Source organism: Tympanuchus pallidicinctus, unplaced genomic scaffold, assembly GCF_026119805.1.
Source record: "Tympanuchus pallidicinctus isolate F22 unplaced genomic scaffold, pur_lepc_1.0 scaffold38, whole genome shotgun sequence".
NCBI lineage: Eukaryota > Metazoa > Chordata > Aves > Galliformes > Phasianidae > Tympanuchus > Tympanuchus pallidicinctus.
The window spans coordinates 500031-520430 of record NW_026294756.1 but is presented as its reverse complement, the minus strand read 5'-3'; the positions used below and the strand labels follow the sequence as shown (position 1 = coordinate 520430).

At 55.4% G+C, this 20400-nt stretch overlaps 3 protein-coding genes across 4 annotated transcripts; 1 reads left to right on the top strand and 2 right to left on the bottom strand.

The window, feature by feature from the left end:
* Positions 1–843: 843 nt before the first annotated feature.
* On the bottom strand, positions 844–8459 carry BORCS8 (BLOC-1 related complex subunit 8). The gene is made up of 5 exons (XM_052699783.1): positions 8344–8459; positions 7066–7178; positions 2769–2833; positions 2340–2447; positions 844–1384 (listed from the first exon to the last, which is right to left on the bottom strand). Exons 1-5 carry the CDS (start codon positions 8378–8380, stop codon positions 1342–1344), a joined length of 366 nt encoding a protein of 121 aa, XP_052555743.1. The 5' UTR covers positions 8381–8459; the 3' UTR covers positions 844–1341.
* On the top strand, positions 8452–13597 carry RFXANK (regulatory factor X associated ankyrin containing protein). Of its 2 annotated transcripts, none has more exons than XM_052699781.1 (10): positions 8452–8586; positions 8955–9136; positions 9449–9526; positions 10236–10316; positions 10588–10653; positions 10825–10925; positions 11878–12003; positions 12490–12556; positions 12790–12870; positions 13230–13597. In XM_052699781.1, the coding sequence occupies exons 2-10, from the start codon at positions 8962–8964 to the stop codon at positions 13286–13288; spliced, it is 834 nt and encodes a 277-aa protein (XP_052555741.1). In that variant the 5' UTR covers positions 8452–8586; positions 8955–8961; the 3' UTR covers positions 13289–13597. The 2 variants fall into 2 exon arrangements, with proteins under 2 accessions (XP_052555741.1, XP_052555740.1); XM_052699780.1 differs by lacking the exon at positions 8452–8586 and adding an exon at positions 8677–8802.
* Positions 13598–14126: 529 nt separating this feature from the next.
* On the bottom strand, positions 14127–15538 carry NR2C2AP (nuclear receptor 2C2 associated protein). The gene is made up of 6 exons (XM_052699782.1): positions 15496–15538; positions 15297–15354; positions 15119–15209; positions 14911–15016; positions 14698–14765; positions 14127–14508 (listed from the first exon to the last, which is right to left on the bottom strand). Exons 2-6 carry the CDS (start codon positions 15335–15337, stop codon positions 14392–14394), a joined length of 423 nt encoding a protein of 140 aa, XP_052555742.1. The 5' UTR covers positions 15338–15354; positions 15496–15538; the 3' UTR covers positions 14127–14391.
* Between the last annotated feature and the right edge of the window lie 4862 nt (positions 15539–20400).

Here is a 20400-nt window from a genome sequence, read left to right as displayed (position 1 = left end):
GAAAGGCTCGAGCAGGACTGTCCCATCTCTGCAGGGCACTGAGCAGCAGCGAAGGAAGTGGCAACACGTGTGAGGGCTGAGAGGACTGTCCAGGAGCACACCTACCCTCCTTCCCCAGCAACCCCAGCTAGTTTCTCTGGCTGCCCCTCTCCCCTTCCATTGCCTCCTCTATTCCCTCAGTCACCAGCATCTCAACCCTATGGGCAGGACATGGGAGCTGCCCATCCTGTGTTCCGTGGGAAAACCTTGCTGGGGATCACCTGGATGTCACCTAAGGACGGTGCCAATTGTCAGCGCTGAGACCTGTGGCGCAGGAAGGGCTGTGCTGGTGGTTCTCTGCTGTCTGCAGGACAGAATGCATAAGTGCAACTGCTGCTCCTGTTAAAAATGAGTGGGTTTAGCTCACAGTTACTAAAGCTACGTGCTTGGATCTTCCCCACATCCTCATCATCCAGCAACCTGTAAAGCATTTCATGGAGGGAAGGAAGGCCGCTGACCCAGATCCCCCCTCACCTTCCATGTTATCCTCACAGATACCTGTTACTCTGAGCACAATACACAGCACTTTTTTGGAAGTCTAGCACTGCTTTGATCCCTGTATCCTTGGTAAATTCTTCAGCAGAACAGAACTGTTGGTTCCAAGAGAGATTAACACTGCATGACACAGAATGAAGTCCTTTTTTTTTCTTCCCAAAGAACAGGACAGTTTCTTTCTCACTTGAAAAGGCTCCAACTCTGCATGTCTTTGTTTTGCTCCGTGCCCTTTGAAATACACAGAACCAGCAGGCTGCAAGACCCCCCAGCCCGAGCAAGCAAGAGGGGAAGGTCTGAGACAGAACAGACTTGTTTTTCCCTTTTATTATTGTTCTCACCAAGACCAAACTCAGCGACTCTTTGGCACACACACGAAAAGCTCTCCTTGCAGAACACCCCCTGAACAAGGCTGAAGTGTGCCTCCATTCACAGCCATCTACAAAATACTGAAAGAAGACCTAGTTTGTTCTGAGATATTTCTGTGGCCAACGGTTAGAGAGGAAAAATGCCTCCTAGCAGTCTGCCATCAAAAAGAACTGGAAAGGACAAATGCAGAACCACCCCATTTCCATTCCCACTGTGGAAAAGGATACAACTGCTCCCCAAAGCATCCCCCAAAGGCAGCTCTGACTCCAGTGGCAGGGTTTTTACTGCTCAGGTGCAGCACCTTGTTACTGGGATCAGACAGGCAGGCACAGGCCTCTGTGCAACTTCACAGACTGAGCAGGTTTCTTATTCCTCCATATGGTCAGCAAACGCGGAGCTGGGCTGGAGAAGAAGGCAGAGCACAGCCAGTCTTGTTTGCAATCAGGAACTGCCTGGAGGATTCTTGGCTTGTGGGGCAACAGCGCTGTAAAAAGAAACAGACAGTCACATCCAGCAGCCACGAGGACATGAAGAACCAGGGGTTCCCTCCTGTAAAAGTTCACTGCTTGCAGCAGGGGAGCTGCTTAGACAAGAACACCTTTCAGTGTTCCACGCAGACTACGTAGCAGCACACACCAGCCATCGTGGGTGTTAAGAGAGCGGTCTTTTAAAGCCACAGCACCACAAAAAAAAATAAAAACAACCCAGCAAAATGCACTGTAAGTGCTGGACAGCATGACCCTGCTGCACGGGCAACTGGGAAAATACAGAACCCGTACCAGAGATGTGTAAAGCAGAGTCATTCTGCAGACAGAGGCACTTTGTTTTGCTGTGGTGGTTTTATCAGGGATGGACATTTAAAACTGTTTGTGGTGAGCATGGGTGCCTGGGAGTTTTCTCACTCCTAACCAGTCAGACTCCAATACCAACACAGTTCTCAGGAGACAAATAAACTGGACTCAGATGATCTGCTGGAAGGTGTTTTAGTAGCTGTAATTCACAAGAACACAACCTTTGTGCTGCATCTGCCAGCACCACTAATCTCTATGGGACTTCCCTCAGGGAAAGAGCCACATGCATGACAGAGAGCAGCACCAAGGGCAGCCTCTGACCTGTTCCATCTCAGTAGCATCATCACACTGCAAGTGCCTTTAACACAAAGCTTTAGTGTATTACAGAACCAAACATCCCTATTTAAAGAAGGCAATAAATTATTTTCCACTTATCTCTTTCTGTGAATAAGATTATTTGCTGCTCGTGCTAAACAAAGCCAGATCACTGAAGGCAAGCAGCATGCTGTTTTAAATAACAGTCTGGCATGACATTACTGAAATAACTGCTGGGCATGTTTGTTCTGGGCTGCATTACATCACCAAAGCCTCTGTCAGGCAAAAGGGTCACTGATGAATAAGCAGGGCAGTGTCACAGTGCCTTGCTACCTGCGGCCCTGAGCGGCGTTCAGCTGATCCTTCATGGCAATGGCATGCTTGAGCAGACTGTCAATGCTCCTGAAGTACACGCTGCTGTCAGTCATGCTCTTGATGGCACTGAAAGAGAGAGGAGGACTGGTGAGCATATCCTCAGACTAACAGTGCTTCACATCTTCAGACACTTGCTGGTTAGTGAGTGGATCCACTGCAGGAGACGGGCAGGACTGCGCTGCAGGCTCAGCTGGGGAAGAGCTGATGTGCTCAGCCAAGGGAAAGCCTCGAGGCTCTGGGAGCTCTGCCCTGCACCCTCACACCCCCACCTGACTGCTTTCTCCCTGGCTCACACAGGAAGCCATCAGGGAAGCACAAGGGACCTCTGCTCTGCTTCTACTGCAAAGCCTGTGCTGGCGAATGCAGTGACTGGGTGAGTCTGCATACCTGCAGGCATACTCCACGGTGTAGATGGCTCCTTGGCTCTGCTCCTCCCAGCTCTGCATGTCAGACTGAAAGAAACAAGAGGGCAGGGTGAGGTGTGCACTCAGCGACGCAGCTCACAGCGATGCACTCTGCCAGCTCTGCACAAATGAGGGCTCTGGCTGCTTTTCACTAGGAGCTGCGTTTGGATTCTGCCTACTGTTTGACAGCCTGTGATGCTTGGCTCCGGGTGCCAAGCACTCGAATTGGAAAGAAACATTTATCTGGAAGGGCTACGGGTTGGAGCCAACACTTGGGATGCACTGGCAAAATTCTCCTTGTTTTCAGATGTACCCAGAGCCAGCTGGGAGCTGCAATGAGGCTGGCAGCAATGCCACAGAGTGCCAGAATGCCCAGATCCCCTGGTGTGCCTGGCTCAATGCACCTCTTGCTGAGTCCAGTCCTCAGCTCCTCGTGCAAAACCAGGTAAAACAGCACTGCAAGCTCACATTTCATTCTGCTTGCTATTTGTAACCATTATCACAGCCAGAAGCCTCCTCTAGCCTGCTCTGAAACTGTCTGACCCCAAGGAGCAGTCAGCACTGTGCCCTTCCTTTCATGAGCTCGGAAGGAGCCCTGTAAACTTCACACCAACTCAACTACATGCAGGCAGTTCTGGCATGGGATGCAATTTTCCTCTCCAAGGAGAGGGAAAACCAAATGCATGTACCAATCACAATGAAAGCATAGCTGAATTCAGAGGCGTTGCTCAATAGATAACCATTTCAAAAGTGCTCAAGTAGTTTGGGCACTTTTTTAAATATGTTCTCATGGGAGCTCATTCTCAAGTCTATTCTGCTGGGTCCAGTTACAAGCCAAAGAAAACGCCAGGGCCTCTTTTTGTGACTGAAGGAGGTCGGCTGGGAGCTTGGAGTGCATCCAAAATCACTTCTGTCTGTTCAAAGCCTGTCCTACATCGGGACGCTTGACCACATGGCTACAAAAGAAACAAGCCTCCACATGCAACACTGCAGGCAGCTCCCTGCAGGGTCCTCCCACCCGACTCACAACCCCACAAGCTGCCCTGCAGAGTTCACACTTATCCCAGAGTCCAATCACCTTTTACGTGCCCATAATCTGCTGCTGAACACAGGCTTTGTGAGCAGAGGCAGCTGAAAGAGACAGCTACGTCCTGCAGCTCTGCAGCCTGTTCTGCCCAAGAGGTGCCAGATGATCTTTAGCAACCATTTAGAGCCCAGCATCGCGCTGGCTCAGTCACCACAGCAGCTCAGCACTCTCACTGCCCTGCTGAAAGCTCTGTGCCACCAAGGGCAGGTGACCCCCCTACCAACCATTTCCTCCAGCAGCAGCACGGCCTCTGGACAGTTTCAAGGACTGCCTGTCAGCTCCCAAAGCCCAGTGCAGGATGAGGGCACGGCTGTAAAACCAGAGATGGTGACTACAAAGCTCCACTGGAAAGGTGGAAACAATGCAGTCACTTGTGTCACCCGTGGCCCTGAGCACAAGCAGATTTTAATAATTCCCCATCATCAGTGCCAGTGATGTCCATTCTCAGCATTCCCTCTACTTCCTAGGAATGCTGTGCCATTAATTAGCAACAAAAGCCTTTCCCTAAAGCTCTTCTTCAACTTTTCTTAACGTCCTTCCTTCAAATTCCCAAGAGGTGCCTTTGGATGCAGTTTAAGAACTAAAGCCAGCTATTAATATACTAAGGATATATTACTGTTGCTTAGCAGTAAATTAATGAGGAGATGTAAGTTCTCAAAAGATCAGGGGAAATCCAGAAAGGCAGCTTTGTGCAGAGCAGAGCTTAGCAGCACAGCTCTGACACGTGGAGGCAGTGAGGGCCCTGCATTGTGCTCCATCTTATCAGCAAGGGGCTGAATCTGCCTGGAGAGTCTGAGATGGTAAGGAAGGTATTAAGATTATTTTTAATCAAATCAAAGAAAGTTGCTTGTTGTAAGGACATGGAGGTGACCTTCTCCTTGCTTACTTCCCCCTCCACCCCCCAGCTCATTTTTCCTAGGTTTAATCTCCTCAGGAATTGTAAAAGCTGCATTTCAGGAGAACTGTGCCAACCGTGGACAGAGCTGCTGCAAGGCTGAAAGCAAAGCTGGAAACCACCAATAAATCCTGTTTCCTTTATACATTACTTGCACCTTGGGACTAAATTACAAGAGAATGGATCCAGGCAGAACACTCCTTTTTCTTCTTTTCCATTCTGAGGAATTAAACCCACCTTCATTCAGTGCCTTATCTCTGATTTAGATAAAACCTGACAGTGCTTTCACGGTGCGCAGCCCTGCTGACAGTTTCCTGTTCCAGTATCTTGGAACAGAGCCGATGGGCTTCAGCAGAGCAACCCAAAATATCCATCCCCACCCAATCAATGCTCCACACTGCCGGTGGCCCCATCAGGGCACTGAGCACAACTCTCTCCTGGGGGCTTGGCTGCCTGGTTTGCTGCAGACAGCAAGGAAAATGAGAGTGGGATGAAGGGCAAGAGAAAGAACCTGACCACAATTCCAGCATCAGCAGCCTGGCAGCGTGGTCAGGATGCCAGATACCTGCAGGGAGGAGAGCACACTCCCAAACATGGTACTGCAGGCTTGGAAGAATGAACGTGGGGGCTGAGAGGCTGGAGGAGGCACCACCAGCAGTTACATCTACTGTTGTTTAAGCTGTGAGAAAGAATCTGCTTTCCATTTTCCCCCAGCCCTTACCATGTCAATGCATTGCTCAACACATAGGAATGCAGTTGAAAGCTGGAGGTGCCCATGAGGTGGTCACAAAGAAATGGATAAAAACAGCAGCATCTTTGAGGCAGTATTAGGAGGATGCTCCTAACATTAGAGGGGGACGGCGAGATTGGGGTGGTGCTGGGGCAGCCCTAAAGCAGAGGACAACGAGCACAGCATTCAACCTTGACCTGACAGAGCACCACTACTGCAGGGAGCACACAGAGCTCCTCCTCCTGTAAGGGCCTGCAGCCAGGGCAGGACAGATGCTGTGAGGCTGGACACGAAGGTATCAAAGGCATCTGATGGCTGTAGTCACATGGGGACACACTGTGTCCTCATATCTGCTGCTGGCATCCCCAGGACTGCAAAATCTTTCTTATGAGAAGAAAGTGGAAAATAGAAGCAATTTTGGCTAAAAAAACAGAATTCTCCAGGATGGCTGTAACCAGCTGAGACTGAGAGGAGAATGCCTAGCAAGAAAAATGAGAGCAGCAAAGGTTTTCAGAGATCTTGTTCAGCACAAACCCCATGTCTAACAACCAGCACAGTGTCCAGCTTGTTCACTTGGCTGCTGCTTCCTTTCGTGCTTCTGTGCTGCCCTTCACCCTCCTCCCTGTTATAAACCACTCGGTGATGGAAACTGATCTCTTCCCTCTGCATGACTTGTCATACAATTTGTTCAATTTCCTTTTGTTCCAGACACATTCCCTGAAACCGGGGCTATCTTGATTAAATGAAAGCAAGTGACAGCTCAGGAATAATTTTATAAACCTGTCTCCTGCATCCCAGTGATGCAATCGCATCAGCGTGTGCCATACATACATATACATCTCTATATACCTACCCTTGCACACAGACACGTATATAAAATGTTAATAAATAATTGAATAATAAAGTGTCACAATCCAGGTTAATTTGGAAACTAGGGCTGTAAAGCAAAGGTGAAAAATGAGGCCTGACAGTGCATTAGCATAGACATGAAGCAGTAATCTATTCATGAGACATCACTCCTAATGAATCATGACTGGCAGAAGAGGGAGAAGGACAACAAGGCTGGCATTAAAGTGTCTCTGCTCCGTGCTCTGGAGGAAAGTAGGAACACAGCTGTGAGATGCGATTCATTATCCTGCCTTTCCTTGTGTGGGCTCTTCTCACTTGTTTCTTCCCACTCCCCCTTCCCTCCTCTCACCCTCCTCCTTATTTTATGTAGGAAATAAAAATCTTGCAGTGTAGTCAGGGGTAATAAGATTTAACGTCTGCCTCCTCCTCCCCCCCTCCCTGCACAAGAGTCGTTTTTCTTTGTCTCCACACACACATCCAGCACTGGGAGCTCAGGGATGTGCTCGGCCATGCAAGTTTTACCCCAGATCTGCAAGTGAACGTGAAGATCCCCCCTCAGCCCCCCCAGCATGGGCCAAACGGGGTCCCTTAGCACCTCCCACACGGTGCCTGTGCCCCGATGGCTGATTTCCTTCCCGAGGCGGTGAGATAGGAACGAGGTGGCAGCTCAGGAGAACAGCTCTGGTCTGACTGTCTCGGGGTTGGTGAGCTCAACTCACCTTGTGCTGAGCGAGCTCTGGAAGCGATCGCCGGACGTGCTCCTGGAGCCGGTACAGGGCCACGGAGGGCTCGTTGGCCAGCACATACATGCTCTCTGTGAATTTGTCTGTAACTGCAGAAAGGGAAACAACAGAGTCACAGGAGGTGGGGAGCAATGGGAGGAACGTGGGGCTGGAAGGGCTCCCTTGGGTGCCATCTCTCAAGGTGTCTCTAGAAGACGTGGGGTTCAGAGAGCCCACTGCACCTCCCACAGCACAGCAGCCTTTTGACAAAAGGCTCCAAGTTTCAACGTGCCACAGATCAGAGTAAAACCCCAAATATTCTAGCTATTAACCATGAAATGTTAACCAGGACACAGGAGGAAAGCAGCATTACACAGGTGGTTCACTTTGCACTCCATGTCATTTCACATGCCATGAGCTCAGCACCAGGTGGAGGCATCACCTCGGGACGCTGCTGGCCCAACAGCCCCACACCAGCTAGGGTTGGCCTGGGCTTGGAACTGCTTGTGCCTTTTCTGAGCAACCTGAGCTGGCCTAAAGATGGGAGGGAGCAGCAGAGAGCCGTTGAACCTCCTGCTTTGGGTCCTTCTGCCTCTTCCCCCACACCCCAGCCTCAAGCAACTAAAAGCAACTAAAAAGCAGCTTCTCCTGCTGATTCACCTTGCCAGTGGCCACTTCTGCAGGCTGAGGGCTGTGCGGGAGCTCTGCGCCCTCCTTCCTCCTGGACTGACGCTTACAGCTCCCAGCAATTAATAACGACGAGAGGCAGAGCTCAGCGATTGCTTCCCGTTTCGTGCGGGGTCTGATTGCAACCAAGTGGGGAGCGCCTTCAGCACGGCCAGGGGGAACAACTCCGAGCAGCACCGATTCGCGTTCAGGATAAGCGATTTCCCCCCTCCCTGCCTCAGGGCTTTGGTTTCAGTCACAGCCGCTCCCAAACTGCGGCTCTTACAGTGGCACACAGCGCAGCTCCCGAAAGCGTATGCGAATAAACGCAGAACTACGAGATACGATAAGGCCGATACCCACCGCGATATGTCGCGATACGCGTCCCCCAGCCCCGTCACGGCGCTCTGTCGCGGCCTGCCCAGTGGCGCATCGCACCCCCCTCCTCTCTCACGATCCACAGAACTCTATCGCGACATCTGCTGTCACCGCAAGACCCTGTCGTGGGTGGCCCTATCGCGACAGAGCAACAGAACGCCACCGGAGCCCCCCACAGCCGATCTGGCCCCACCACCCCCGCGTCCCCGATCCGCTCCGATCCGCTCCGACCTTTCTTCACCTTCAGCTGCATCTCGGGCTCCTCCATCCCGCTCCGCCACCGCTCCCACTTCCGGTTCCGGTGGCGCCCCTCTCCAGTTCCGCCCCGGCCGGGAACACCGCCCCCAGCACACGCGTTCCGCCCCTCTCCCCTGCCCCTACAATAGGGGTTCCCCCCCACACCCCTCTATTATCGGGGGCTGAGCCCACCCTGCGGCCGGGCCTCGGGGCTGCCTCGGAGTGCGGTCCGATCAGGTAAAGCCCCGCGGTCGCCTCTCCCGTTGCTCCCCGCTCTGCAAGTGTGGGCCTCGGGTGCGTACAGGCCGCGCCTCCCCCTCCCCCCCCCGGGTGCCAGGGCTGGGGACATCAGGAGCAGCTCCAAGGGCTGCGACCCCCATCGGCCGCTTATCCCCACCTCCACAGGGCTGCAGGGCCGGAGCCTCCCGTACCCCGGCCGGGGGGGCCCTGCGGGTGTTTGTCCCCTCCCAGCCCCATCTCTGGAGTCTCGCTTCTGCTGGGCCTGGCAGCTTCCGCCCCCCACCCCCCCACTCCCCCCCCCCCGCTGTTCTTTTTTTTATTTTTGTATTTTTTCTGTCTGTTCTCAATGTGCTGCTGTGTGGCAGTTTCCCCATGGAAGGTGAAGAAGAGGCCTCCATGAACGATGGGGACAACCTGAAAGAAGAGAGTGAGAATGGAGCTGAGGGAGCAGCAGCCATGGAGGAGCCAGCTGGGAGCAGGGATACTGGGGACGGCGGTGCTCCCCCGGGGCTCCTGCAGATGGACAGGGCCTCCAGTTTCGTGGAAGGTGACTGCTGGGGTGAGGGTGTGTCAGAGCTGAGACAGGGCACACACAGACCTGCTGGTGTTGGCTGGAGCCTGGAATCCTCATTATAAACAGGGCACTTCGTGGCACAGTGCCACAGTGCCAGTGTGAGGGGAGCTTGGCTTCAAAACTTGAACCAACCTTCCAGGGAATTTCATACAGGGAAAGAACCTGGCAAGGTTAGTCATCCTGCACCCCCCAGTGGGGTAGGGGTGCCTGTGTGCCACAGCTGGAACCCAGCCTGCTCTCCAGCAAGTGGCATCAAGGTTCCTAATGGCCACCATCCCTCTGCAGGTGGAACAAACACTCTCCCGAAGCCCTCAGCTGCCTCGATGGACAGGCAAAGGACTCCTGAGCTCTCGACCCTTGACAGTGAGTATCACAGAAACTGGTGCTTGCAGATCCTTGGGTGCAGCCCCAGTAAGAGACAGGAGTGGGAGAAACCATGTGCTGGCAAAAGAATCTCTCATCCTACAAAGACAGCTGGGGAAAAAAAAAATGTCTTTTACTGCTGTGGGTCCCTTTCATAATGTAGCAAGACTAAGTCCAAATCCAGGCCTTGCTGATGACTCATAGCAGCAGTGAGAGGTCGCTGTAGCTCCATGCAGTGGAACTGAAGATTGCAAACTCTTTCCATGTACTTTTCTCATTATACTACAAATTGCTTGTTGAAAATACGTCAGGCTTTCCAAGTGGAGCTCTTTCCTCTGTAGGAGACACGAGGATGAACTTGAGTGCATCCCCAGGCTGTCCTCTGCAATATATCGTGTGCAATTATGCCATTAATGCAAGATCCCTGTCTCCTGCGGTGCCCAGATGGACCATGCCCCTCCCTGGGCAGCTGTTCAGGCTGTTTTATCTTCTCTGCTCAGCTGTTGTTCCCTCACACTGGTCAAACGTTGATCTCCAGGCTTTTCATCTGCAAGGCAATAATTTTTTTTTTTGCAGGGGCAGGAAGGAATAGCTTCAGATCAGTCACATGAGGTTTACATGAGCTTTTATGAGGCTTTGGGCCTCAAGTTAGTCTCGTTCCTCCCTATGCACAGAGATGTGCCCTGACTCTTTCCTCTCTCTGGAACAGGTTTCCCCCTGAAGCACTCAAACACACTGACAAACAGGCAGCGAGGCAATGAGATCTCAGCCCTCCCAGCCACCCTGGACAGTAAGTAGAGCTGGGCAGCTTGAGCTGTGCACCTCAGACTTCAGATGCATGTGGGGTGTGGAGGGAGCAGTGGAACTGGCACCTCCCTCCATCTGCTGCTGCCATGCCGTATGAAGCATCCACCACTGACCAGCAGGAGGGTGTTAATTACCCACTGGGGCATGGGAAGCTCAGATGGGGCTGTTCAGTTGGCACTTCCAGGGACTCCCCTGCAGATGGTGGATGCTGAGCTGAAAACAGTTTTGAAGGCTGAATTCTCTCTGTCCCCCAGCGTTGTCCATCCACCAGCTAGCTGCCCAAGGTGAGCTCAGCCAGCTGAAGAGGCATCTTCAGAAAGGTATGCATCTTCCTCTGGGTTCACACCTCAGATCATGCAGTCCTGCTGGGTCATAGAGCATCTTTTGATAAACGCTTGGCTGAGTTTTACAGCCTTTGCTGGGTTTACTTAGGGGACAGGAAGCAGGGAAGGTTTTAAGCATCCTATTTGTCTCATCTGCTTTTTATGCAGGTGAGAACTTGGTAAATAAACCTGATGAGAGAGGCTTCACACCACTGATCTGGGCTGCAGCCTTTGGAGAGATCGAAACAGTCCGTCACTTGCTGGAATGGGTAAGGCCACGCTTACATAGCACCTGATTATCAAGAGACTTCTCAGTTCCAAGCCCTGTGGCTGCCAAAAAGTCTTGCACTGTCCCAGTGTTGCCTCAGCCAGCCTTTCCCATGGCATCAAACAGGACACATTTTCAGGGGTAATGGGCCAGATAGTGCTGGATGCTTCCCATCGGGCTAAATCAGGAGCACAGAGAGCCTCATCTCACAGCTAGCAATAACTGTTTGTAATTAAATATCTGCTTATTGGTAATTTGAGATCAGACTTGTCACTCGGGCCCTGTAATCTGACAGAAAATGTGCTCACGGAGGCATCATTGCAGTTAATGAACTCACTGCTGCATTGTCCTCAAGAGCCAGGCGTGCAGCCCAGGGCTGCGTGGGGGTGAACAGGAACCAGATCCTCCTGTGCCTGCAGTCAGGGTGCTGCCCAAAGCCCAGTCCCACATCCACGTGTCTGCTTGTGCCACATAAGCACTGGCCAGATGTTGGTTCTGTTAGCAGCAAAACTGCAGTTCATTGCCAGAGAGACAAACAGAACCCAAAATTAATGAGGTGGTACGCTGCTAAAGGACATACTGAAATCCATGACTAGCAGAGCTTGGAGCACAGGGTAGGTTTCTAGGTAAATTAGTAACAAAATAGAGGGTGTGTATTGTCCAGGTACCAGTGTTAATGATGTGAAAAGAGGCCGAGTAACAGGAACCATCAGGCTTAGTTTAATGACACTGGAGAAGGGCTTTTAATTCCTCAGCTGAGATATTTATTTAAAATACACCTGGTAAAGACTTTGCCAAGGAGAGCTCACTGGAAACATGGGAGCAGCCTCTTCTCCACGAGGCCATTGGGATCTGGCACCACCACCACCAGCCACCTCAGGCTATCCAACACGGCTCTGCCAAGCTCCCCAGGAGCCTTCACACACTGGGACTGACATCTTTGCTGTCCCCAGGGTGCTGACCCACACATGCTGGCAAAGGAGAGGGAGAGTGCCCTGTCCCTGGCCAGCATGGGTGGCTACACCGACATCGTCATCATGCTGCTGGAGAGGAACGTGGACATCAACATCTACGACTGGGTGAGTGCTGCTGAGTGCAGACTGCTGTAGGAACCCCACCAGTGGTGACCAAGACCCAGACAAGGCTCGTGCAGCTCATCTTAAAAAGAAACAGCGAGTTCACGTTGCTCTGTGCTGTTAGCAGCCACGTGTTCCTCCTTGCTGCTTCCCAGGCTCGCGGCGCTCATTTATTTGCTCGTGCAGTTGTTTTGAGAAATTAATCTGGATAATAGTTTTAAATTGTTTCCTCAGCTGCTCACACCGGTGATGTTATGAGCCTGTAGGAAATTGCACTCAGAAATGAAGGCTGCCTTTGAAATTATTTTACGGCATGCAGAGAATAAAACCTGTGCAGGGCCACTCTGCAGCAAAACACCCAGTTTGGAGCTGGGAGAGGGCAAACAAAAAGGGCAGAAAGGGCCTGACTGCTCCAGGAGGAGCAGGAGCTGCATGAGCACAGCCCCACGCGAGGCCAGCAATGACACAGCCCCTTCCCTTTCCCTGCAGAATGGTGGTACTCCTCTGCTCTACGCCGTGCGTGGCAACCACGTCAAGTGTGTCGAGGCCCTTCTAGGTAACGGGGAAGATCTGTGCTTAAACTCCTTGGCCTTGAAAATCACTGCTTGTTGGTAACCGCCTTGGGGACAGAGCGTGACGTGCCTGGGGGGAGAGACTGAGCAGCCTGGGGGTGTCACAGGGCATTGCCCAGCCAGGATGGGCACTTTTTTGGGGTCTCTTCACCCTGTGCCACCTCTGGAGGGGACGCCGTGGGAGCGCTGTGCCCTGATTTGCACTGCCTGCTTGCAGCTCGTGGTGCTGACCTGACGACAGAAGCAGATTCTGGCTACACCCCGATGGATCTGGCTGTGGCTCTGGGACACAAGAAAGGCAAGTGTCCCCTCCATGCTTGGCACAGAGCCTCATCTCTCCTCCCTGAAAAGCCTTCAGGGAATTCCCAGCTCCCAACCCTGCCCAGGGCTTTTTTTTTTTTTTGACCTTCCAGCACAGCTTTTTAACTTTGCCATGCAGAGAAGCTAAGCCAGAGAAATCAAAATGGGTCCTATTCCCTTATTCCCCCTCCAAACCAGTGCTGTGCTGGCAGCAGGGCTGGGACAGAGGAGATCAGCATTTCCACCTTCCTGCTAGAAATCAGAAACCACATAGAGACTGGGTCCTGCCTGCAGATACTGCCTTCTAGCAGCCCTGACTTCTCTGGCTTTCATTTCTCCTCTTTCCCCCTTCATTAGTCCAACAGGTTATTGAAAGCCACATCCTCAAGCTATTTCAGAACAAGGGGCTGGAGTGACACAGCAGCTCATGCTGCACTGCGCTTCTCTGGGCCGACGCAGGGCTCTCCTCAGGGACCAACGTGGTCTGACCCAGCGGTCCCACAATGGGCAGCAGGAAGAAGCTTCTTGCAAGGAGCACAAGGAGGGAGCTGTGAACTGCAGCAGATTTCTGCCACTCCTGGAAGGTGGCACGGCCTCAATGCCTTGCACCTAGGGACACTCACTCCTCAGGACAGCTGCATTTCTGCTCTGTCCAGGCTCAGCTGCTTTGTGCGTGCATTCAGGTATTGCATTTTTGGAAATAAACTCTAAAGCAGCAACTTGGAGCCCTGTTTGCTGCCTCAATTGCATCCCCCTGGTCTGTCACAGCAGCCAGCCCTCAATCCCAGCACCAGCTGCCTAGGAACTGTGAAGGGAAACTGGGCCAATCAACTCTTGAAGGCTGGCACCCTCCTACTGCCCCTAAATTTGAGCTGTCTCTTTGAAGAGCATGGCTCACTCTTATGCCCATAAGCTTGCCAAGACCTCCCTGCATGCAGCACTATAACCAGCCAGAGAAATATCCAAGGGCTTAAGCAAAAAGCAGCAGGAAGCATCTCCCTGCCAGCCAGCAACACGGCAGGGCCTCAGCCAGCAGCTGAGCCAGAGCCCTGCAAGTCTGCAAACAGCTGCTCTATGTTCAGGGGTGGCTAACGAAGGCAAGAAACAGCCAGCACCAGAGCCAGGGAGGGGGCAGCTTCTCCTCCTCACCCACACCCAAGCCATACAGCACCATTCTGACAGCATTGAGTCCAGGACACACAGAGCTGCTCAGTCCTGGAGCGTTGTTTGCCGAAAGAGCAGTTGGGAAGGAGCTGTGGGACACCAGCATTTATTCAGCCATCTGCACAGGCTGCATCCCACCAAAACACAGCAAAGGTGGCTTACAATTCCAGCACGTAGCGCTCTGCATGAGTGTCCCTCTGCTCTGCCATCCCATGGGGTGGAGTTCCCCGCTCCATCAGCGCTTTGGGTACAACTTGGGGTGGCAAATCACTGCTGGTGGGGCTTGCTGTCCCATTTCCCCACGTGAGCAGCTCCCCCACAGGGGAATGCGGGTGATGGGTGAGCAACTGCTGCCCTACAGCCTCTCCCCCAGCACCTGGAGGTGGTACACCACAATGCGTCCAAAGAAGTCAGTGCTGTTCTCAAAGGTGATCTTCAACGTATCCAGCGCTGTCTCCTCCACCTGGAATCTGTGTGGGGCCCATGAAGGAAAAAGAAAACAGGCAGGGGAAAAACCTCGACCCACGGGAGATCTGCAAGAGTGGGGATGTCCAGAATTACTGCAGCTCTGCTGAGCTGCCAGTAGCAAAGTGCCACCAGGCGCCTGCAGAACTGTCACCAACAAGGCAGCTCTTCCAACCTGCAACGTGGCAAAGGATATCTGCATGGCATTGATGTCCTCGGGGTACAGGTCGGATATTTTCACCAGTTCTTCACCTGTTCTGCAGCCTGTGAAGGATGAGGGCAGGGGCAGTTGTGCAGAGGTGCTGCGGGGCTCTGCGGGCTGCAGCAGGCACAGCCCCGAAAACCCTCAGGTGTGCACAAAGGGAGGCAGAGCATCCACAGCCCCCCACAGCCCCCCACAGCCCCTCACCTTCCAGCGTGCACAGCCGGCTGGAGAACCCCCCCTGGAACTGAATGTGGAGCTGTGAGACTCTGACGGTGTGGGGGAAATCCAGGGTGACCCACTGGCACGAGCCCTGGAGGCAGAGGTGATACCGGGGCTGCGTTACGGTGGGGACGGAGGGCCGTGCGCTCCCCTCCCCGCCCCCTCCATCCTCCCCCGTCTTCGTGCCCCCCACCTGGTCCGAGTTCCAGCACGTTTCCTCGTTGCCGTCAAACATGTGCTTCTTCCCGAACTGCTTCACGTCGCGGTTCAGCACCGAGCTCACCCTGCGGGGGGGGCAGCAGCACCGTGCCGGGGTCAGCGGCAGCCGGTCCCGGTCCCTGTCCCACCCCCCGCCCGGGACCCGCACTCACCGCGTGGCCGTATCAGCGCAGACCAAGGGCTCCGCGGGCATCGCTGCGTGCGACGGACCTGGACGGCAATAAGAGCATAGCGGGAGCACGGCAGCACCCGGGACCCCCGAGCAGCACCGGAGAACCCCGGGAGGCACCTGAGCAGCATTAGGGAACAGGAGAAATAGGAACACCCGAAAAACTCCCAAACCCTTCTCACCCCGTGCAGGAAACGCCACCTCCCCTTCCGCGGGGCCGAACCGGTCCCGCCCCGCTCCGCTCCGCCCCCCGCCGGTCCCGCTCCGCCCGGGATGATGGTGGGGGGCGCGGGGAAAGGCAGCGCTGCGCTGATGCTGCAAAGGCTTCGCTCCCGGCCCTGCAACCCCTCCCGGCCCCAGCACGGGCTCTGAGCTCCGGGTTACGGGGACCCCCCCCAGCCGGGCTGACTCAGGGCCGCCCCCGACCCGGTGCCCTCCTGGTCCCGCTCTGTAGGTGGCAGTGGTGGAGCGCGGCTGGAAACAGCGGCCTCGAGGCACTGCAGTGAGAGAGCGCGGTGTGTGCAGGAATCCTTGCACGCCGGAGCATCGCCGCACACGGGCATCTCTGCATGCTCCTGCATCCCCGCACAGCCGAGCATCCCCGCATCTTCCAGCATCCTTCCGTGCTCCAGCATCCCTGCAATGGAGCATCCCATCTCCAAACACCTCTGCACACCCCGGCACTCTGCCAAAACCCCACATGCCCCCAGCACCCCCTCATCAGTGAAAGAAGCAGAGGGTGACCCCAACCCTCTTGCAGCACTCATCCCTGCTGGGTGCTGAGCCGCACACCCCGAGTCTCCGTGTCCCCAGCAGCTGTGCAGGGAGCAACAACCCTCTGCACACACACAGCAGCTGTTAAGAACGCTCCCTCCCAGGCACATGGTGCTGCCGTGCTTGCCCACGGCTCGGTGTCTTTGTGGCTGCTCGGTGAAGCTGCCAGCCCCAGCCCTGCTGCATCCCGCATCCCCCACCAGCCTCAATTTGCTGAGGGAGGTGACAAAAGCCACCACCTCCACCGCGGTGATCTGCAGCCCTCTGAAGCATCCCGGGGTGTTTGTCTGCCGGCATGAGTCACAGTGACCGTGCTGAGGCTGCCTGCGCTCAGGCAACAGCAAAAATAAACCCAGTGCTGCAAAGCCCTCACCTCCCCCTCGCAGCACAGCTCTGTACAGGGCCTGGGGGCTTTGTGTTCCTGCCTCGGTCCCCCCCAGCTCTGTGCACACACGCGTGCATGCTGGCACATGTGTGCATGTGCACACGTGGCGGTGAGGACACATGCTAGCACACACGTGCATGCAGTGGCACACGCCAGCGCACACGTGCACGCATGACGCATGCTGCTGCACCTTCCTCCTCCTCCCTCCTTGAGTTTCGCCTGAGAAATTGGGTCAAAAACACAGGAGCCTTAAATGTCACTCGGTTAATCGCACGTCGGGGGACCGGGCTGCTATTTCTGCTGCTGCGACCCACGCCTCCTCCCTCCTGCCTCTCCCAGCAGCATCCCAGCTCTGAGTGGGGCACATCGAGGTTTCTCTGCATTGCTGAAGCCCCACTGACCCGGGGGACACCAGGCTGACATTTCCCCCCCCCCCCCGCCGACCCAGCCCCAGCCCGCTCTTTCCTGCTCAGCACCTCACATCCCCGAGGCTCTTCATCCTCTACCTCTCCTTCGCTCTCGAGGAATGCCATGGGGTGCTTCGCTCCCGGCTGCAGTGCTGAATGCTCCCCGGCTGCCATCCAGCCTGCACTCAGAGCTGCCTTTATCCAAAACACCACTGAAGAGGCTGCAGGGCAGCATGGAGCCAGAGCCCCAACCCCACTGCTGGGAGCCCCCCAGGAGCAGTGCAGGCAGGTCGTGCTGGAGTGCAGGAAGCGCTGCCAGGGCTTTTTGTGTGCTGGGTGCCGGCGTGCGAGTTTTGCTGAGCAACCTCGGCTGGCACAGGAGCTGCTTCCAGAGAAGAAGCGGGTGTTGTGCCCTTTGCAGTTAATTACTTGCAGCAATTGATTTCCACTTCCGTGTAAACACTGGGGATTACCGGTGAATGCAGCACAGCCCATTCAGCTCCGCGGCCGCTGCCCTGCACAGTGCTCTGCCTGTTCTCAGGGAGCTCCATGGGATGCAGCTCTGCCCCCATCCCCACGCGGAGGGGCTTTGGGTGCCCACATGGGGGGTCTGGGAGGGGTTTGGCGCGCTGCTGGCACTGGGATGGGAATTGATGCTCCATAGCAGCGTGGTGGTATCTTCTACTGGGAAGGAGCAGTGCATGGCAGTGCATTGCACGGGGAGGAGGCAGGATGAAGGATGTCATCCCACTGACCTTGTTGTGGCTGGCTGCAGAACTCCCAGCAGGGTGAGCGCCCATAGGTGGAGCAGAGAGTGCTGAGCACCCACAGTGCTCAGTGACCCTCAGTGCCACGGGGATGGAGCACCACAGTGCCTCTGGGGCCAGGGAGTACATGTCACTGTGAGCAGGTGGCAGGGGGGGATGTGTGCTGTTAATGAGCCTGGCTCTGCATGCAGGAAGTGCTGCTCAGTGCATGGTCAGGACCAGGAGGGCAATTACCACCAAGGCTAATAAAACAGCACCACAACCAGCCCTGTGCTAATTGCTGCCGGTGTCAGGAGAGCTGAGGATGGGTTAATGTCCCCGTGCCCGTGCTGGAGGGGGACGTGTGTACTCTGTCACCACACACCCAAATCCCCCATCCACATTGCGTTGGGGCAGAGGTGCAGGTTTGGATCCCTTAGAGCTGGTGACAGTGCCACTCCTGGGAGTCCCTGGGGGGGGACAGGGATGGGTGACAGCCGTGTCCCTGTGTCCCCAGGGAAGGTGGGTGCTGTGGGAGGGCTCGGGAGTGGGGCTGGGCTGCCAGAAGGCTGAAGGGGGATGGGAAGGAGGCAGTTGCTATGGAAACAGAAAATAAAATCAATTCATCCTGCTGGTGGGTTTGGAGGGAGTTGTGCCTGGCCAGGGCAGAGCCCCAGCACCAGCACTGTATCCAAGGCAGCCTCCAGCCCAACACTGCATGGACAGAGACCCCACTGTGCCCTGGTCACCATGCTGGGGTCAAGTCCAGTGCAGTACTAGCTTTGACCAGGAGCAGGGACACTGCAGGGAGCAGCAGTGGGGCTGGGGACAGCGTATCCACGGCAATGGGGCTCAGCTCATCCCCCTCCAGAGCATCGAGGTGTCCTGCCACCTCTTGTCACCACGGTGAGCTGCCATCGGGGTGTGCTGCCCTGCTCCAAACCCAGCACTGACACCACAGCCACATCTCACCCAAACCTGACGCTGCTGCTCACCCTGCATCCAGCCCCACTGAGCCGTCCGTCCGTCCATCCTCTGCCTGTCCCCGTTCCAGTGCCCCGAGTGCTGGTCCCAGCTGCAGTGGCAGGGGCCTCATTAACACGCCGCTCTCCCAATGAACGTGGCAGCTCTCCTGGAACCAGCTCCATTAGCTGGCAGCAAACCTGAGGAGAATAACAAGCAGTTCTGTGGGGTGCGGGATGGGTCCCCACGTGCACCCCGAGCGCTGCGACTGCGCTGCTCAGTAACGGGGTCCCCTCTGCGTGGTGGTCCTTGGCCGGAGGCACGCCTGGCTGAGAGCTTCCAAACTCATGCCACGTGTGGCTCCTGCTCCCCATAGCCCTATAGCCATTCTGTGGTGGGGGGGTGCATTGTGCCGATGTCCCATCCCCAGTGCTGATGTCCCCGGGGGCAGGAGCAGGTCCTGGCCCTCGTCTCGTCCCCGTTTTGCACCCATACGCCCGCGGCCGCCTCCGCGGCGCCCTCCCCGCATCCCTGTCACAACAAAGGAAAACATCTCTGGATGGAAGCTGCAGGAGGGTCGTCACGGCAACACTGCTGCAGGATTTCACCAGAAACCCGTGTTCCAGCTCAAAAAGATGCACCAATCCCCTCTATGTTCCCTTGGACAAAACCGGATGGGGTTGAAAATGAGCAGAGCCAAGGAGCAGAGTGACCACGTGCTGCCGTGCAGGGGGCCGCCAGCCTGACCCTGCTGTGCCTGCAGACATGGGACACAGCGAGCTGCAGGCACTTGGAGCAGCCTGGGGCAGAGCTGCTGGTGCTTTTCATGGGTGGGAGATGCCACGGGGACAAGGTGGAGAATGAGGACAGGCTGGAGGCACAGCTGGACCCCACAGCAGACCCCAAGTCCCTTCCTTCACAAAGGATGGAGGACTGAGGACGTCCCTCTGTGCCACGTGCAGCAGCATCTCCCGTTCCATCCTGCCAAGGCACCAGGGCTCGGCCAGGATGCACAGAGACCCCACAGATTCACCTCTTGCCCTTAGGAACAGCTGCTGGTCCTCAGCGCTGTCCCACCACAGGCCACGCTCCCCAGGCACGGCGCAGCTGCCAGCGCAGGGGGAGCAGTGTCTATTAAATCCCCATCCATAAGCCGTGCTGGCTGGTGTCTGTTATGACATTTATCTCCACTCCAGAGGAGAGCTCCGATAACTCACTGCCGGCACCTTCGCTCCGCAAGACAAATGGCCGGCGGCGCATCGGCACGGCTGGGGCTGCCTATGATTCTATGATTCCACGGGGCTCGCTGCTAACTGGGCTCATCCCACAGCCATCCCCAGGGCAGGGGGTGGAATTCTGGGGAGGAATCACCCATCCGAGGCTGTACGGCTGTTGTCAGTTCCCTCCTGGGAGAGGGGAAGAGCTGATGACATCCTCAGGGAGGGAATGCAGTGCAGGTGTGAGCACCACTGTGGGTGTGGGACCAGGAGCATCCTCACCCCTCACGGTGCTCACAGGAGCAGGTGAGCATTTCGGGGCTGACCCCATCCTGCTGTGCTCGAGCAGTGGTGCTGCCTCAAACGTGACCATCCGTGCTCCTCCATGTCCCCAACGCTGGGACACGGTGTGAGAGCCCAGCCCAGCCAGCACCCATGGGTGCACCTTTTCCCCCAATATTATGGACTGGAGACCTGTAGGGTGACACCAACCGACACCTGGGTGCGTGGGAAGTGGGAAAAGCGTGGTGCCAGCACAGTAACAAAGCCAGGTCCTTCTCCCCTCTCCCACTTGGCAAACACCACGGGGCCCTTA

Bases quoted from the DNA above. Each gene is read 5' to 3' on its own strand.
- BORCS8 (XM_052699783.1), bottom strand. From the start codon at position 8,380: ATGGAGGAGCCCGAGATGCAGCTGAAGGTGAAGAAAG. The intron at 2,448-2,768 runs GTATGCAGACTC...TCTCTCTTTCAG, and splicing joins ACCGTGGAGTATGCCTGCAG to TGCCATCAAGAGCATGACTG. The intron at 1,385-2,339 runs GTAGCAAGGCAC...TTCTTTTTACAG, and splicing joins AACGCCGCTCAGGGCCGCAG to CGCTGTTGCCCCACAAGCCA.
- RFXANK (XM_052699781.1), top strand. From the start codon at position 8,962: ATGGAAGGTGAAGAAGAGGCCTCCATGAACGATGGGGACAACCTGAAA. The intron at 9,137-9,448 runs GTGACTGCTGGG...ATCCCTCTGCAG, and splicing joins GGCCTCCAGTTTCGTGGAAG to GTGGAACAAACACTCTCCCG. The intron at 12,004-12,489 runs GTGAGTGCTGCT...CTTTCCCTGCAG, and splicing joins ACATCAACATCTACGACTGG to AATGGTGGTACTCCTCTGCT.
- NR2C2AP (XM_052699782.1), bottom strand. From the start codon at position 15,337: ATGCCCGCGGAGCCCTTGGTCTGCGCTGATACGGCCACGCG. The intron at 15,210-15,296 runs GTGAGTGCGGGT...CCCCCCCCGCAG, and splicing joins TGCGCTGATACGGCCACGCG to GGTGAGCTCGGTGCTGAACC. The intron at 15,017-15,118 runs GTGGGGGGCACG...CTCTGCCTCCAG, and splicing joins CGTGCTGGAACTCGGACCAG to GGCTCGTGCCAGTGGGTCAC.